This window comes from Panthera tigris, chromosome A2, assembly GCF_018350195.1.
Source record: "Panthera tigris isolate Pti1 chromosome A2, P.tigris_Pti1_mat1.1, whole genome shotgun sequence".
In the NCBI taxonomy this organism is placed as follows: Eukaryota; Metazoa; Chordata; class Mammalia; order Carnivora; family Felidae; genus Panthera; species Panthera tigris.
In genome coordinates, this window is record NC_056661.1 from 149,672,161 (window position 1) to 149,690,839 (window position 18,679).

The 18,679-nt window shown below is 41.0% G+C and overlaps 1 protein-coding gene across 3 annotated transcripts in view; it reads left to right on the forward strand.

The window, feature by feature from the left end:
* NUP205 (nucleoporin 205) overlaps positions 1-18,679 on the forward strand; it is a 119,826-nt gene that overhangs the window by 100,091 nt on the left and 1,056 nt on the right. For 2 of the 3 annotated variants that reach the window (XM_042973062.1, XM_007076258.3), the window contains 8 exons: positions 2,058-2,184; positions 7,935-8,011; positions 10,051-10,179; positions 10,399-10,525; positions 14,291-14,457; positions 15,975-16,098; positions 16,583-16,711; positions 17,264-17,337. In XM_042973062.1, coding sequence (XP_042828996.1) covers positions 2,058-2,184; positions 7,935-8,011; positions 10,051-10,179; positions 10,399-10,525; positions 14,291-14,457; positions 15,975-16,098; positions 16,583-16,711; positions 17,264-17,337 — 954 coding nt within the window. Of the gene's footprint in view, positions 1-2,057; positions 2,185-7,934; positions 8,012-10,050; positions 10,180-10,398; positions 10,526-14,290; positions 14,458-15,974; positions 16,099-16,582; positions 16,712-17,263; positions 17,338-18,524; positions 18,608-18,679 lie in introns of all 3 variants that reach the window. The other variant, XR_006212906.1, reaches the window with a different exon arrangement.

The following is an 18,679-nucleotide window of genomic DNA, read 5'->3' on the forward strand; positions in this document are numbered from 1 at the left end:
CTAGGCATAGACAGCGTCCATGGGTTTACCGTCCGCTGTGGCAGACTCGGGCACTGATAGCCAGCCCCCTGGTACCTTGCGTGAACTTCACTGGCCCATTCTTACATATACTCTTATTTGAATGAAACCCCACAGTGAAGAATGGAATAGTGAGATGGAAAGCAAGAGCTCGAAACGTGTTCTTCTGTAAAGGGAAGTGGTTATGGTGATAGGAATAAGCTGCTTCTAAAATGTGGTTTAACCAGGGATTTAGCAAGAGGCCATACACTGTGTTAGGGCTTGCAGAAAGTATAAAGGATAGATGATTTAATTTTATTTAAATTTTTAAATTTAATTGTGATATCTAGAGAACGAAGTAATTGAAGTAAGTGAATTTTCTAACTAAATTTTTTTTCATTGAGCACCAGAAATTCGTTTTATTTTCCTCTTTTCAGTTGAAACCTTCAAAAAAAGAAATCTTTGTCTCTTTAAACTAATAATACAATATATAATCTAGCCATTCACCGATTAGACTTATCATTATGACTCTGGAGTCTTTATTGTTTTGCCTTATTATTGCAACACCCTCCAGAACTGTGTCCCAATACTTCATGGTAATGTTATGTGCTTTCCCTGTCTTCAGTCTCCAGGCTTATGTCACCAGGGTAGAATGCTGCTGTTTCTAACATAGCACCGTGTTTTGTTTTGTTTATGTATTTTTTAAAATTTTTTAAGTTTATTTATTTCGAGAGAGTGTGCTTGTGTGCACACACGTGAGTGCGCCCCTGAGTGGGGGAGGGGCAGAAAGAAAAGGAGAGAGAGAGAATCCCAAGCATGCTCCACGTTGTCAGTGCAGAGCCTGGTGCGGGTCTCAAACCCAAGAACCATGAGATCATTACCTGCACCGAAGGTGGGCACTTAACAGACTGAGCCACCTAGGCACCAGTTTTTTCTTTCTTCCCTTTTTTTAAGAGAGAGAGCACGTGAGTCGGGGAGGGGCAGAGGGGGTGAGAGAGAGAGAATCCTAAGCAGTCTCCATGCTCAGTGTGCAGCCCGATGTGAGACTTGATCCCACAACCCCGGGATCATGACCTGAGCTAATATCAAGGGTCGGACACTCAACCGACTGAGCCACCCAGGCGCCTCGACATCTTGTTTTATACTGCATTAGTACATCTTACCCCTTTCATATGTGGCCTTTGGGTCAGTTCTTTAAAACTCAGAGGCTTCCCCTGTCTTCTCTTTTATTGAGATTAAGATTTCTTTTTATTCCAAGTGGGACATTGTGATGATATAAGATTCTCTAATGCCACTCTTGTACTGGCTATCGCAGAATCCCCCAAGGAGCTTGTTTTCAAAACACAGATTACGGAGCACCATATCCAGCAGTTACGGGCTAAGGCCAGGAATCTGAATTAAAACCTCAAAAGGGACACAGTTGCTGAGTGATTCAGATGTTTGGCTTGTTTGGGCATAGAGGCTCAGCCTTCAGGGCGTTCAATCGAGTTGAGGAGACATCCCATCCCGTGTGAAACTGAGTCCATGATGGTACGCTGGAAAATGCCAGTGTGGAAGGGCGCCGTTTAGAGGGCAGGGTTTTTCTCTCGTTTGTATTTACCATATCAAAAGGAGAATTTAACAGAAGCTTTTATGTGATCGTCCCCATGTCAGGCCAATCAGATTTTTATAGAGCAACTTAAATTCAGTAAGTCATTTTTATATCCATTTATTTTAAACTCCTGTTCTAGTTCCACTTGGACAAAAATAAAAGAAACTGAGAGTTAAGTAACAGTATTCATACAGTAGTTCTAAGTTATACTTTTCAACCGTAGCCTCTAAATACAGTAATTTCTAAACTTTGAAATGATCTTTCTTGTGAATTTTAGGTAACTATTTGCTTCTTGAAGAAATAAGCCACATAAATGCAAAAGACGATCCTTATATTGCGTTCATTGTGATTCATGACATTGAATTTCTGGCTTCAGCGTTACTAAAAAAAGATGAAGTATAAACTCATAATACAATTTTCTCCTGTTGACCTCTGTTTTTTCCATTCCGCGCCCTTCTCCTCGGCTCAGGTGTTGCAGTTTCTCATTTCACATTCCGATACCATCCAAGCAATCCTGCGCTGCCAGGACGTGAGCGCTGGGTCCCTGCAGGAACTGGCTCTACTGACAGGAATTATAAGTAAAGCAGCACTTCCTGGTGAGTCGATTATGTTGGATGGACTTTGAAATTCTTTACGGACTGACGTACGCTTAATACAATGAGGTTCTTATACGCAGGACTTGCTTGAAATTGGTCCTAACCGTTAACTGCTTTTTTTTTTAATTAGTAAGTTTTTATTTATAAGAGTGATATATGTCATACAAAAATTCAGAGTTCAAGAAAATAATGACTACTCAAAACCTCACCGCCTAGAATTTACCAAGTGTTTTTTTAGTATATGTGCTGCTGAAGCGAGCCTTTCAAATGTTGTTTTATATGTATGTATACGAGACAGGGACGGAGGCACACAGAGATAACTTACGAGAATGACATTATTTTTCACGTGCATTGTTAGAAAACTATTTAATTTTACGTGAGTTTAACAGATTAAGAAATTAATTGAAGAGAGGAACACCTGGGTGGCTCAGTTGGCTAAGCGTCTGACTCGTGATCTTGACTCAGGTCGTGATCTCGTGGTTCATGAGATTGAGCCCCATTTCAGGCCCTGTGCCGACAGTGCAGTCTGCTTGGGATTCTCTCTCTCCTTCTTTCTCTGTCCCTCCCCCTATCTCTCTCTCTTTCTCTCTCTTTCTCTCCCCTTCTCTCTCTCTCAAAAGAAAAAGAAATTAATTGAAAGAAAAACTGAAGACCTTGTTGAGTTCTAGACAAATGTTTTTTTTTTTTACTACAAGATTACAAGAGCTGTTAGTTCTTAAATGATCACTGTGATTAAGAAGGAAAAAAAGATTATGAAACATTATTAAGATATTTGGTTATTTTTTTTCCTTTGAATTTCCTTACCACCTGTATATTTTAGACAGAATCAATTAACTCCTATAGTATGGAAGACTGAATCAAAATAAAATAAATAAAAAATATTTATTAAAAAAATTTTAATAAAAAATAAAATATTTAAAAATAATAATAAATAACAAATAAAATATTTGTTATTATTTTTTCAGGTTTTATTTACATTCATACCTGTACCCGTGAAACCTTCAGCTGTTCAGTTTTACTTGTATATTTACATGCATTCACTGAAACACACCATTGTTTTTTTCCCCCCACAGCTTCACTGTTCTTAGTTCTTTCTTTCGATTTATCTCTTCGTATTTTTAATTTGTATTGAGGTCCTTTCCCCCAAGAAAAAGTATATTATAGTCCCTGAATTTTCTAATGTTTATCAGCATCTAAAGGTTGCCTCTTTTTCTGCCTCTCTCTCTGCTCCTCCCCTGCTCATACTCTGTCTCTCTCTCTCTCTCTCAAAAATAAATAAACATTAAAATTTTTTAAAAAAAGGGGAAACACCTGGGTGGCTCAGTTTGTTAAGTGTCCGACTTTAGCTCAGGTCATGATTTCACAGCTCATGGGTTCGAGCCCCACATCAGGCTCTGTGCTGACAGCTCAGAGCCTGGAGCCTGCTTCAGATTCTGTGTCTCCCTCTCTCTCTGCCCCTCCCTCGCTCATGCTCGCTCGTTCTCTCGCCGCTCTCTCTCTCAAAAATAAATATTAAAAAAAATTTTTTTTAAAGATAAAAGTTGCCTCTTTTTCTCCCTCTCTCGGCCCCCCCCCCATTCATGCTCTGTCTCTCTCTCAAAAATAAATAAACATTAAAAAAATTTTTTTAAATAAAGGGGAGGCACGTGGGTGGCTCAGTTGGTTAAGCGTCTGACTTCGGCTCAGGTCATGATTTCACAGCTCGTGGGTTCGAGCCCCACATCAGGCTCTGTGCTGACAGCTCAGAGCCTGGAGCCTGCTTCAGATTCTGTGTCTCCCTCTCTCTCTGCCCCTCCCTCACTCATGCTCTGTCTCTGTCTGTCTCTCTCTCTCTCTCAAGAATAAATAAACATTAAAAAAAATTTAAAAAAAATACAGGTTGCCTCTTTTCGTGAAAGATGGCATGGCTGATTATGATTCTTTCCCTCAGAACTTATAATATTAATGATAACAGCTTGCATTTATTAAGCATAATGTGCCAAGTACTATTTCTTTAAACACTTAGCATATTTATTTAATTCTCACAAGGGTCTTAAGAGGTAGATCTGTTTTCCATATTTTACAGATGAGAAAAATGAGGCACAGAGAGGTTACCTTGTCCAAAGTCACATAGATAATACTGCTGGTGTAGTTTCCCAGCCAATATGGCTTCTGAGCCTGTGCAGTTAACTAGTAGGCTACACTATCTCCACTTTATGTTGCTATGGAGAAGGCTGAGGCCAGCCCAGGATTCTACCCCACCACCGATATGTTTTCCTCTCTGAGGGGTGTCAGTGTTTGAGCCCGTGGTATTGGGAGAGGGAGCGGGTTTGGCTGGGCAGAGTGCTTAGGCCTGTGCTTATTCTGAGGAGAGCCCAGCTTCCACTCTGCCCAGTCACGGTGTCTCCCAGTGCCGTGCGCTTGTCGTGCTCATTCCCCACTCATGCCAGTGTCTTTCAATGATACCAAGTCAGGCCGTCCTTCCTGCCTCTGCTGAGGTCCCACAGTGCTTTGTAGTGGTTCTCCTAACCGTTTTCCCCTTGGTTTCCCCAGGGCCTTACCTAAGTACTGTAAAAGGCTTCTCTGCAAATTGAGGAGTGTCCATGAGAATTTGCAAATGTTTTTGGTTTAATCTTTTTTTTTTTTTTTTTTTTTTTTTTGACATTGCTTCTGAGGAGTGGAATAAGGGTCATGGGCTGAATCGTGCTGCTTACTTCAGAATTTTCTCTAGTGTTTTTTCTTTGCCATCACCATTTTTCGCTATTTATGGCATAATTCTTCCCCCACCCCCTTGTGCTGAATTTTGTTCATTTTGTAGGTTGATGACAGGAGGGACATTCTATGATCCTCCTTCATTCTGCCATCTTAGCCTAGAAGTGCTGAGTTAGGTATCGAGAGAATTTACCTTTTATCAAATCCTCTCTGACAAGGTGGTTTTATTCATGAAGTCTTCTGTCAGTAACTTTTTTAAATGCCTAAATTTTCTGTATTTTGCTAATAGCATCATTTGACCCTGTCATCGTATTAAGATTGTATTAAGAAAAGCACTTTATTTTATCTTATTAATGTTTTTTTGTTTGTTTATTGAGAGTGAGAGAGGGAGGGAGCAAGTACAAGCAGAGAGGGGCAGAGAGGGAGGGAGAGAGAGAATCCCGAATCGGCTTCTTCCAGTTAGCACAGAGCCCAAAGCAGGACCTGATCGCATGACCACGAGATCATGACCCGAGTTGAAATCAGGAGTTGGATGACCGACCACCTGAGCCACCCAGGTGCCCCAGCAGTTTCACAGGCTCGTGATAAATTCCAACAAAAGAAAAGTAAAAGTGGTGCAGTGGCTGTCTAAAGTGGTTTAGGGAACAGCGACCAGCAGTTCTCGTTCTCTAAAGGGAATTAGGTATCAACTTAGCTTATTTTTTTGAGAAGTTTCTATGCATATGGCGTCAAATTGTCCCCTCCCTACACAAGTGAAATCAGATGATAGGCACTGCTACGTAAGTAACTTCTTTTTTCCAGTTTGTCTTGGAGATCTTTTCCCTCACCACATAGAGCTCCTACCTCATTCTTTTAAATTGGGTATCATTTTCCAGTTGCGAGAGTTAACCAGGTCTTTGTTCTTTAACCAGACACCTGTAACATGTTTACTGTTTCCAAGCTTTTTAAAAAATTTCCAACAGTGTTGCATTTAATAACTGTGTATGTATGTCTGTGTATGTGTGTCTATGTGTATATATAGGCAGTTTTGTAGATTTGAGCTGGTAGGCTTGATAAATGCCTGGCAGTCGTTGGCCAGAAAATAAAAACACTTAAATTTTTCTTCTGAAGATAATGACAAACACCCTCCCAAAAGTTTCAGACAAACTTGTAACAGTTTTCACTCCTATCAGCCCCACTCTGCACAGTTTAGCCTTTGAGGACATATTGTTTTGTGTTCTCCTGTAATTTTACTATATATTTTTTTTATCTTAAATTCTCACATTAAATTTTAAGCCCATTTATAACTGTGTCCCCCATATTGCCTAGCCTCATACCGGTTATGTCATACCTCCTCAAATACTGACCAAAAGGTTAATTTTTTTTCTATGACCCACAAATATTCTGGAAAGTGTTTTGGAGTTGAGACCAATGTAAATGGTACACCTAGTACTCATTTGGCACTTAGCAGAAGCATCTTATAGAAACTGAGAGCGTCTTACAGAAACAGAATTGGTAGTCTTTTTTTTTTTTAAGATTCTGTTTTTTGGTTTTTTTTTTAAACGTTTTATTTATTTTTGAGACGGAGAGAGACAGAGCATGAACGGGGCAGGGGCAGAGAGAGAGGGAGACACAGAATCGGAAGCAGGCTCCAGGCTCTGAGCCGTCAGCCCAGAGCCCGACGTGGGGCTCGAACTCACAGACTGCGAGATCGTGACCTGAGCTGAAGTCGGACGCTTAACCGACTGAGCCACCCAGGCGCCCCAAAGATTCTGTTTTTAAGTAATCTCTACACCCAACATGGGGCTTGAACTTACAACCCTGAGATCAAGAGTTGCATCTTCCACTGACTGAGCCAGTCAGGTGCCTCCCAAGTAGTCTTTTAAAGAGAGGCAGCAGGTGGAAAAAAGGAACTGGGGAATAGCAATACATGTTGCAGAAATCAGGAAACTTGAGAACAGAGAGGAAAAGGCCCACATTTCATGGCGGTGTTAGGTACAAGGTCCAGCTTTAAGGGGTAGGATGGGAAAGAGGGTTTAAAAATACAAGCAGCAAATGTGGACAAAATATTTCAAGAATTTGATATTCACCATATGTTCGCTTATTTGGGGGTTTCATTTTTTGGAGTACAAGGGAGACCTGAACGTGTTTTCAAATAGGAAAAATCTTCTGTGGCAGGGTAGATTTGGATAAGCTGGAAAAGTGATCCTCAGAGCAAACTCCCAGAGGAGGTGGAGAAGGGAAGGGATGGGATCTAGTGGAGTAATGAGGCACAGGTGGGCCAAGCCAGCATGTGAGGTCGTGGGCTGAGAAATCCAGAAAGAGGAGGTCTTGTTACTATAAGGAGCAAAAGATAAGGTTCTGGGTTACACGCTCTAGAGCGTATGCTTGGAGGTAAGGACTGAATTAAGGAGATGGTGAAAACAAAGGGTGGCTAGGATGGGTTCAGGTGGGTCATGAGCATGAGTACAGCCATGGAGGAAAGGAAGAAACCAGCAGAGTGAGTGAGCTGCGTGTTTACCTGGAGAACCTGGAAGTAAAGGGTGTTCATCCCGGTACTGTAAGATTGATCAACTTGATTTAAGAATTCTGTAATAAGTCTAAACAGAAGTTTAATGGGAACTTTTGTGTGTACGTGCAAACTCTACTTTGCCTAAGGGGAAAAGAAAAAAAAAATCAGATGATACAGTACCTAGAAGAGTTAAAAGAAAAAAGAAATACATTTCATTTTTAGTGTTTTATATCCTAAACTTTCAGCAGGAGAGAGTAATTTACTTCTGAGTTTAGAACATTTTTAACTTTTATGGTTATAAATAAAAAGTAGATTTATCTCAAAAACTTTAAAAAGTGCCTTATGAAATCACAAATTCAGTCTAGATTTAGATTGCATTTGAGCGAACATGTAGTGGTGTGCTTATAGTCTTTGTGAAGTTGTATTTCCCAGAACTCCTTTGTGTCAAGTCTGTGTCTTTTCTTGTACATAAAGAATATAAAATGCTAGAATTGTTCTTCCTAGTTTTTAAATGTTTTTATTTTGTTGACCATAAAACTGTATTTAAAAGCATTCCAAATTTTATCAGGTATATTAAGTGAACTTGATATTGATGCAAATGAAGGATCTCTAATGGAGCTACAGGGACATATTGGAAGATTCCAGGTAACTGACTCTTACTTCTTTAAAGAGTAGTACTGTTAAGACAACAAAATAGAACAGCCCTCTTATCCATCCTCCCTATTCTGTTTCCTGGATTTGGGCAAACCCTCTCAACGGTTTTTAATCTATTATCTCTAAATAAATATGCTTATTTTTGAATTTTAGGAATCATCTATTGATTTTCCATTGAGAAGGGTGAGAACTTAAGATCCCTTTTTTCCTTTTCTTCCACTATGCCGTATGGACACTTCTCACAACACCCCTCCACCCACTGCTGAAACTCAATATAATTATGAATTTGATTAGATCAGTACTTAGTGTTCTGCTGTTATTATTATGTAAATATAGTATTTGAATAAGAATGGGTGATAGGTTACTTTTGGGCACAACATTATGTTTTCCGTAGAGTGAATAATTATTTCTTTTTTTTATTTGCTTGGTTTTTATGTGTTTATTTCTAAGCTCTCTTCCAGTTGTGTGATCTCCTTTAATATATTCAAGCATATTAGATAGCTTATCAACTAGATATTTACCACAGTCTTTCTGGGAGCCTCCTGGCCTGCTTTGATCCAGACATCTTCGTTTTTGATTGGCTGCAGAGTAATTATATTTATATACTAGAATTTATGTTTCATTGTTTTTGATATAGTAATTTTCTTAACCAACCAGTCCTCTTTTCATGAACTGTTTTTTCAAGTTTCCAAAAGAAAACTGCCGCTATCAGCATTTTTGGGTACAAATTTTTGAACTAGAGATTAGATAGCAATAACTGGTATCACTGGGTCCAAGGGTGCACACACAGTACATGTTGAGTCATTATCAAACAGCACTCCAGAAAGGATGGTACTCTCACCAGCAATACCCAAAGACTCTTCTCTTCTCTTCTCTTTCTTTCTTTTTTTTTTTTTTTTTTTGTCGTCTAATGTTTTTCATTGGTAGGGAGAAAAAGATATTTTTGATGGGTCTTTCATAAGGTGAAAGAAATGTTTTAGTGCATTTGTTTTGTCTGTAAGGGTAGCAAACGGCAGGTAATCTCTTAAAAATAGATATAACTGTTTTGGTAAAATAAACTTATATTGTAATCTTTTCGATATGTTTTGCCTTATCCAGTCTTATTATGTAAACTAACATCAGTTTACATAAGCTATTATATATCTATGTATGTCTGTATATGAATGTAGGTGTGTGTGATACCAGTTTTCAAAGTGCATGTTTTTAATGTCCATTTATTATGTGCAGAGCACTATAGACTAAGCACTATAGATAGAATTCTTTGTCTCAGGTAATCCTGACAACAAGTAAGGTAGGAATCGCTATTTTCCTAAGAATGTGAGCATTGAGGCTTCTGGAAGTTAAGTAACTTGTTGTAGATCACATAGCAAGAAGTCAGGTACCTGCTATGGAAACCCACATCTCTGATTGCAATCACTAGATAGGCGTATTACCAATTTTGAAAATCTTGTCCTTCTCTTTAAGAACCTTAGGAAAAATGGTATTGTCGGGTGAAAAGTAGCAACATTTCAAGGAGAGGACATCTTCATTTTATCTGCCAAGGGTACCTGTGTGTTCTCAGCTCCTTTACAAAGTCCCCAGAGGCAGCTATAGGAGAAATAGCCTTTAAACTTGAGCATTCATAGACAACATTATCACGGACATGCTTGTTACAAGCTGTCTTCTGTTTGCCATCTCATTTTGCTTCTCATTATTTATCAACTTGTGTTTATTTAATTGGTATCTACCAAGGAATTATTTGGTGTGATACAGAATATTCTCTAATGTTTACAATGTAATGGGGATTAACTGCTAAAAAAAAAAAAAAAAATGATGTTCTTTTAGTGAGTTGACTGCCAAGCAGATACATTTGCAAAAAGGTGAATTTTATTTTGCTAACTTCAGTGCCTCAGTTGGAGGTAAGAAACCAGATGCTTTAGAGAGTGATTCCACTCCCCAGTGAGTTCTTCTTTTTTATATCCCTCAAAGAGGGGTAGCTGATTTTACACCTACCGGATTGGCTCTGAACAAAGTATCTTTCTCTTTCTTAGCGCCAGTGCTTAGGACTCCTGAGCCGCTTTGGGGGCTCTGACAGACTGCGTCAGTTTAAATTTCAAGATGATAATGTGGAGGGAGATAGAGTGAGCAAGAAAGATGAGCTTGAACTGGCCATGCAGCAGGTAAGAGGAGTGAGCGTTGTGTATCTGTTCTTGAACATCTGTGTGTTTTTTGGAAGCGTGATGAAAACAACAGATGTGAGTGGTTTTACAGATTGATTTAGAGCTTTGTTGTAATTTTACAGATTGATCACTAGCTTTGTTTTCCTTCAACTCTGGAGTTCCATGATATTGGGCATTTGGGGAACTAATATTTTTGTCACTGTTACTCTTCCATTGTAGGTCTGTGCCAATGTCATGGAATATTGCCAGTCACTCCTGTTACAGAGCTCCCCCACCTTTCAACATGCTATGTGCCTCTTCACCCCGAGCCTGTCAGAAACCATTAATAGAGATGGACCCCGGCAAGGTGAGCCGAGTCGTTTCCTTCTGTATTTGAGTATTAAGTTGCTGTGATTAAGACAGGCTCTAGTTGGCTCCAGTGAGATGCAGTGTTTTCTTTATGTGTCATTAGTGGGAAAATTTGTAAATGACTTTAAGGAGCGGTAAGGAGTTGGCGTCATTAGTCTTGTGGATAGTCTAGAGAGCTGGAGAGGACAGAGAAATTCAAGATTTTCTGAGGATAAATTTCTAAATAGAAGAGCCTTGTGGGGAGAGTGTGGTTTTGAATAGTATCTGAGATGCCAAAGAAAGGATCTAGGATTGCTGATTAAGCTAGTCGGGTGAAAAATGTGAAAATGTAACAGTTTAGATGTGAAATCATGTTAAGCTGAATGCATGTCTAAATTGGGTCCTGTATTATAGCTCCAGGTTTCTGTACCATAGCAAATTAAAATGTAGATGCTAAGTGAGCTGACATAGCCCATGATTTCCTAATGACACAGTCGGCAAGATCTGGAATGGGAGGGCTAAGGGTTGATTGAAGTGGTTTTCCCATGGGCCACTCAGAAGCCAAAACCCATTCTGATCTCATTGGTGGTAATGGAATGGACTGCTGCTGATTTCCGGAAGCTCTTTGTGTGAGGTTTCTGAAAATCTTTTTGTCACATTTTTATCTCCTTCAAGATCTTATTTTCCCTGGAAATTACTTAATCACTTAAAATACTTAATAGAATGATGTTATGAGAAATATATTAGTTTAACAATATATAACCACTGTCTCATGTAACTGGTGCCAAGAACTGACTCTATTTGTGTAACTCTATTATAAAGTGACCAGGGGGGCCCTTTTCTTCTCCCTTGAATCAAACATTTTCATACAAACTTGACCTGATCATAACATTTTCAAGTGATGGACACCTGGGTGGCTCAGTTGGTTAAGCGTCTAACTTCGGCTCAGGTCATGATCTCACAGTTCATGGGTTTGACCCCTGCATCAGGCTCTCTGCTGATAGCATGGAGACTGCTTGGGATTCTGCCTCAATCTCTCTCCCTCTCCCTCCCCCTTCCCCTCCCTCCTGCCCTCTTTCCCCCTAGCTTGTGCTCGCTCTCTCTCTCTCTCTCTCTCTCTCTCTCTCTCAAAAACAATAAACATTAAAAAAAATTTTTTTTAATATTTTTAAATGAAATTGTAGTTTTGTCATTTACTCTCCGAAAACAATCATATGCTAATAATGTATCATTAGTAATTATTAAAATTTCATTTAGCTTCTTCTCACTTTGAGCACATCTTTCCCATACTGGATCATTCTTTGATCTTTAATACTTAATGATGAACTTTATGAAGACTTATATGTTGGTTTTTATTTTTCCTCAGACTTTTTATTTTTTTAATTAAAATTTTTTTTTTTTAACGTTTATTTATTTTTGAGACAGAGAGACACAGAGCATGAACAGGGGAGGGGCAGAGAGAGAGGGAGACACAGAATCTGAAACAGGCTCCAGGCTCTGAGCTGTCAGCACAGAGCCCGACGTGGGGCTCGAACTCACGGACCGTGAGATCATGACCTGAGCCGAAGTCGGACGCTTAACCGACCAAGCCACCCAGGCACCCCTCCTCAGACTTTTTAAAGATTTAATAAGCATACATACCTTTGCCAATTGTAGACACGGCGTGGGTAGGTATGTAGTAAGTTCAAGAACATTTAGTTGTAGAGAAGTAGCTTAACCTTAGCAGTTAAGAATATAGACCGATGATGAACTGCCTAGACTTGAATCCCAATTCTCTAAGTGACTATTCATATGACTTCAGAAAAATTATTTAACCCTCTCTGTGCCTCAGTTTCCTCATCTGTAAAATGGGAGTAATAACAAGCTCCTAATTTTTAGTGTAAGGATTAAATGTGTTAATGTCTGTGAAATGCTTTAGAACAGTGTCTGGTCCTTAGCACTGCCTAAATGTTAGCTCTTATTATTTTCATTATTGCTGTTGTCATTATTGTCTATCATTTAGTATATGTACTATTACTTGTGGTCCAGGGCCCTTTCCTATAGCACTTCTACTCCCTGGACCTTGTGATCTTTCCTGCAGAATCTGCTTTCTGTAGTCAGCTCTTTTGTGAGCAGTCCCCATGAAGCTAAGTCTGGTAGCTTCTGCACACCTTAATACTTTCTAGACTTGAGCAGGTTTGCGTGTGAGAACTCCTGATATGTGCCAGAGTACTGTCAGCATTGGACCATTCTCTTTCTGGATGTGTTCCTGCCAGACTAGATAATGATACAGTCGTTCCTGGGCACCAGAGTACCTAATTTCACCAGCAGAAGGCTCTGTATCATAGAGACTGTCACATCTTCACTGAGGACTAGAAAGGGAAACCTGGCAACTGATGTGAGTCCAGGATGTCCTGGTTGGTGGCAACATCCGCTGACAAGGAACTGTTTTCTCGCTTCCACTCTTCACGAAGACCTGTGAAATGTGACTTAGAAGCAAAGTTAAGGGAGACAGTGGAGAAGGAAGCCAATGCACATCTCCCTGCAGTATTTGTGGTAGTTAGAGCCACTGAACAAAGATTATCTCCGAATTGAACTTGAAATTACTAAGGTGTTTCTCAAGAAATCCCTCGATCAAAGGGGAAGTTGCTCCACTGCGCCAGTCCTGCCAGCTCTTACCTTTGCAGAAAACTTTCCCGACATCCCATTGTTCCTTTGTACCTTCATCAGAAGCTAGTCAGGTAAAAGGCAGATCATTTTGTTTTCTTACCCAAAAGGACTTATGGTGCTAAGAGAGTTGTTGAAGTTTAAATTTCATTATATTATTTGAATATCTCAGTTAGTGCTCTCCTTCTCTTGGGAAGAATGACTTTGAGCTGGGAATTCAGCAACCAGAAAGATGCAGACCAGAAGTGAATCCACATAACCAGAGCTGTAGGGTAAAGCAGGAATTACTCGCCTGGGGCCAGGAAACTCCAGACTTGTGTGTGAGGCTTGCGTCTGTGTGTTCATGGCGGGGGCGGGGGGAGAAGCTGGATGCAAAGGTTTATAATTAATGGTTCTGAAAGAGGTCTTCAGCCCGATAAAGGGAAAGTTCTGTCAGTGTCCCATCGGCCAGATTTCCTTATTCTCTTCAGGTCTTCAGCTTTATGCACATATCTGATCATAGTAGCTCCTAACCCCTCCTCTGAACTGTCAGAAGTATTTAAAAGTGGTTTTGGGTTGGGGCTCCTGGGTGGCTCAGTCAGTCAGTTAAGCATCCAACTCTTGACTTTGGTTTAGGTCATGATCTCACAGTTCATGGGTTCAAGCCCCTCATCGGGCTCTGCACTGACAGTGCGGAGCCTGCTTAGGATTCTCTCTCTCCCTCTCTCTCTCTCTGCCCCTACCTACTTGCTAACTCTCTCTCTCTCTCTCTCAAAATAAATTAATAACCATTGAAAAAATTTTTTTTAAAAAGTAGTCTTGGGTTGGTTTTAATAATAGGTTACATGCCCTTCAATTCTTGGCATATCCTGTTTAAAACAGGTGATTTGAGGGGCATCTGGGTGACTCATTCAGTTAAGTGTCCAAATCTTGATTTTGGCTGGGGTCATAATCCCATGATTTGTGGAATCAAGCCCCGCATCAGGTTCTGCACCGAGAGCACAGAGTCTGCTTGGGATTCTCTCTCTCCGTCCCTTTCTGCCCCTTCCCCCCCCCCCCAATAATAAATAATAATTAAAAAAAAATCACAACAGGTCATTCGAGATTCATATCAAATTCTTATAAGTGGAACATCGTTTTTTATTATCAACTCTATTAGATACTCAAGCTCCAGTGATTCCATATTGGCGCCTGCCCGGTTTGGGCATTATTGTCTACCTGCTGAAACAGAGCGCTAATGATTTCTTCAGCTATTACGACAGCCATCGACGGAGTGTCAACAAACTTCAGAATGTAGAGCAACTTCCACCTGATGAGATAAAAGAGGTATGAACCTCATCATGAGCTGTGGAGATTTCCGAGAAGCCTTTGCTTTTCCTCACAAGGACCAGAATACTGGTGTCAGACTTGTGAGCAAAGATGATGTATGCAGGGAGACGAAAGGGCTTGAAGTGGTTCCTCTGTGTGGCTTTAAGAAGAGCCCCTCACCTTAGCACCACGCCTCAGAAGCAGAGTAGCACGTCACTGATACACAGTGAAGCTGCACTTGTTTAAGAACACCACCCGCCCTCCGGTAGAACGGCCGCTGGCCTTTGAAGGAGGGTTTTGGTAATTTATACTCTAAAATCTGTGCTGGGAAACTTGGGTGTCCATTGCAGATGCTTATTCAGTAGAAGTGACCCCTTAAGATGCCTCTGTGCCTTCAGCATCTTCAGTATCTGTTGAGTGAATTTTTCAGACAAACGGGATGGCAGATCAGACTTGACTGCCTGCTCTCAACGAGCCAGAATCACTCGCTGACGTTTATTGCAGCTAAAGATGCTGAGTTGCCGGGCTTGCTCCCTCAGTAGCCGGACTACACGGTATCTCTTGCCCAGTGCTGGAGCTTCTTGGTGTCCTTTGGCAGCCTCGATGTTGAACCGATTTGCCATTCCTGGTTTGCACCAACTCCCCTGAAAACTCGATGTCACTCTTCAGAGTAGTCAAGCCTGCCCCTTCTTGCCACTCTTCTGATGATCAGAGGGAACACTGAGTGTTTTCCATGTGCCAGGCCCTGAGCTACAAGTTCTGGCTCAACACATGAGCCTTTTTTCTCAGATGAGGAAATGGAGGCACTGGAAGTTTGAATAACTTACCCGAAGCCACCCAGCTAGCACGTACCGAGGCGGGAGTTATTGGTGGGGTTCAGGCGAGCCCTGGAATCGGGAGGCTTACAGCCGACAGCCCCTCCTCCTCCCATTGCAGCTCATGGGCCGTGCCGGTCCTCGCAGGGGGCCCGCAGCCTCCCAGTGAAGCGTGTGGCGCCCTCCCAGCCCGTCGCCAAACCCAGCGTCTGGGTTGTAAATCGCATCTCTGTGCTTATGCCAAATAGAGGTGTGATGAAGGGAGTTTCTGGCCGATGAGCATATTTTTGTATCGGCTGTAGAAATCCACTGCACGTTTTCTTCGGAAGATACATGACAGCTGTCAGAGAACTTCTCCATGGCAGTGTTAAACCTACTGCTTGAAAAACCTACTGTTTCATCTCGTTTTACCTTGATGGGAAGTTGAGGGTTGGTCGGCCCATCAGCAGATTGGAAATGTCTATTTCAGGGATGAGACCTTTTCCAGAAAGCAGCACGTGAATCTTCATTTGTGAATGTAATTGGTTTGGCTCTCTGTTTTTCTATAAAGTTACTAGCTTCCTAACTAGCTTAGATAATAGCTCTTGTCTGCAAGGACATTTAAACTTCTTCAAACGTTTTTCACAGTGCTTATCGCAAGTGACCCTCTGTATAGAATTCCATGAAGTTTTGGTTACAGTTCACATCATCACTAATACTGTGTTTGTTTCTGGTTCTCAGTTGTGTCAGTCTGTGATGCCTGTTGGTGTTGAGAAGATCTCCACTGCCCAGAAATATGTCCTAGCAAGACGGCGTTTGGTGAAGTTGATCAACAATCGAGCCAAACTACTTTCCCTTTGTTCTTGTATCCTTAATGAAGTCACAGTGGGAACTGGAATGGTGACCTTTAAAAGATTCTTTAAATGTAGAGACTGTTTACTGATTCTCACATTTTTTGGGCATCAAAGCCATATGGAAAAGGACATAATTATTGTTGATTTTTTTCCCAGTAAATGCCCGATATATTTCCAAATTAAAATTTTTCCTTACCTTTTAGAGTAGCTAGTAATCCTGATAATGTGTACAGTCACTCTGTGTCTGGATAGGAAGCAAGGACACTGGAGACTGTGCTGGCACAGCACACGCGCCCCCCCCCCCCCCCCCCCCCCAGGCCCCACCTCATTCCTCTCAACACGTCTTGCTGCTTTCTAGGGAAACAGACCCTTGCCCCTGTCGGTTAGACTGAGGCAGTGCGTATGTCACTAAGTGGTCCGGTCTCTCCTTTTTTCCCCTCCTCAGCAGCTGGTTTGATGAGATTGTTTTCCTTTAGTCCGAGCTCTCTTCTGTAGTTATCATAGAGACCTGCCTATTTATTCTTTGGCGCCATCTGGAGTACTACTTGTTACATTGCACGCCCACCGATTCTCAGGATTCCCTGTTTGCCTCCAGAACCTTATTTAAAAGCAGAAGACTACAAGGTAAACTTCATTCTGAAAACCTATAGATCTCAGTGCTTTGAAAACCTAGTTACATTTTTATTTATTTTTTGTTTCCAGGTTACTAAGAGTGGATTGGGCAATGGAGAGCTACTTAGTTATTAGACATGGCTATTTCTTGTGTTTTACTTCTATTCATGGGAAATTGTGTGGACAATATGAACATCTTAAGACACTGCTCTTCAGCTTCTTGCAGTTAAGGGCTGGCCAGCTCCAGAGTCCCCTGCTCACAAATAATTTTCTAGAAGAATGGATGTGGGTCAGCCTGGGCCATGATCTTTATTAAGTGAGCCTGTTTGACCAGTGAGCTTGTATTGGATCCCTTAGTGGGAAAGAAATGGAAGGAAAGCTTGCAGACCCTGACCTAGACAAGTGAAATGCTTTCCAGGGGCTTCTAGTTACTGAAAGTTGAAATAGATTTCTCAGCCTTGACCCATGTTTTCTGTGGCGCTGTGGTTCATTGTCTTCAGATTCTTCCAGGGTGTAGTAGACGCATCCTGGTAAAGCTGTTTTGACTGTGTCTTTTATCTCTAGATTCCTTCGCTTCAGAAACCAACCTGGATTTCAGAAGTGGTCTGACTGCAGTGAGCCAACATGACATAGACCAGGTAAGGTTCTAGTCTCATACCCTTGTTCTTTTCTGGAAGGACAAAGGAAGAGCCTAGTATGTTAATAAGTTTATGATTTTCAGGGCTATGTACAAAGACCTGATTTTAATTCGTGCCTGGCCACCCAACAGCTCTGGGACTTTGAACAACCTGATTTTGAGCCTCCATTTCCTCCGTGAAGAAACGGAAATGATAATTCAGCCTCAAACAGTTTTGTCAGGATTAAATGAGGTTTCATATGTGGGGATCCTAGGGGAGTAGTGCCTGGAAGGTGTAACATCGAGTTCAGTAAATTACTGAGCATGTGATCTGGAAACCGCCAGTTTCTTTAGATTAACTTTGTCGACTTTAGGCACAAAGTGTCACTCAGCACTTAATTTTCCAGAAAATAATTTAAATGGAGAGATGGGGAGTAGCCATTACAAATTCCACTTAGGAGACCATAGTATCATACAGTAGTATGTACTTAGTAACCTCTTGGCCAGTAATGTTGGAATGAATGAAGAGCATTCCAAAAATAATTAAAATGAAAACTTAGTATGAAACTAATAGGAAAGTCTTGGGAACAGAGTAGTTAGCAGGGTACATGAATTATAGCTGGATCTGTTCCTAGGCATCTGAATGTCCTTAGCCATGATTTTTTTTTAACTTTTTTTTTTAATGTTTATTTATTTTCGAGAGAAAGAGAGACAGAGCGTGAGCTGGGGAGGGACAGAGACAGAGGGAGACACAGAATCTGAAGCAGGCTCCAGGCTCTGAGCTGTCAGCACAGAGCCCGACGCGGGGCTCGAACTCACAGACTGTGAGATCATGACCTGCTGAAGTTGGACACTTAACCGACTGAGCCACCCAGGCGCCCCCCTAGCCGTGATTGGATAAAGCCTCTCTACTCTTCCCTAATCCCTCTTGGCCACTACCTTTCTTAAAGCTGAAGGTTAGGCTTTATCCAGGAAAGAGCATCCTCCAGACCATGCTTGACCAGACATCATAAAGAGCATGCTCTCATCCCAGCCCTGACTACATCTGCCCCAGAGTGACTTCATAATAGCAATCCATGTTTTGGCTAGACTTGTTTAGGTAAGCTTTAATGTTCAGTTAGGTCATGGGCACAATTAGGCAAAGTATAGATCTACCAGAAGATGTTTGATAAATATGTGTTGAATTAATCACTATTTCTGTTTCATTAGACTGTGCTGTTATAAAGTGAGAAGAAATGCAGGATTAATAAATAACCTTCTCACTCTGTTTTGATTTTACCGCAAAACTGAAGGCAGGTAGATTTTATCTAATTTTGCACTTAATATTAACATTTCACTATTATGCCAAAAAGATCCATTCGAAA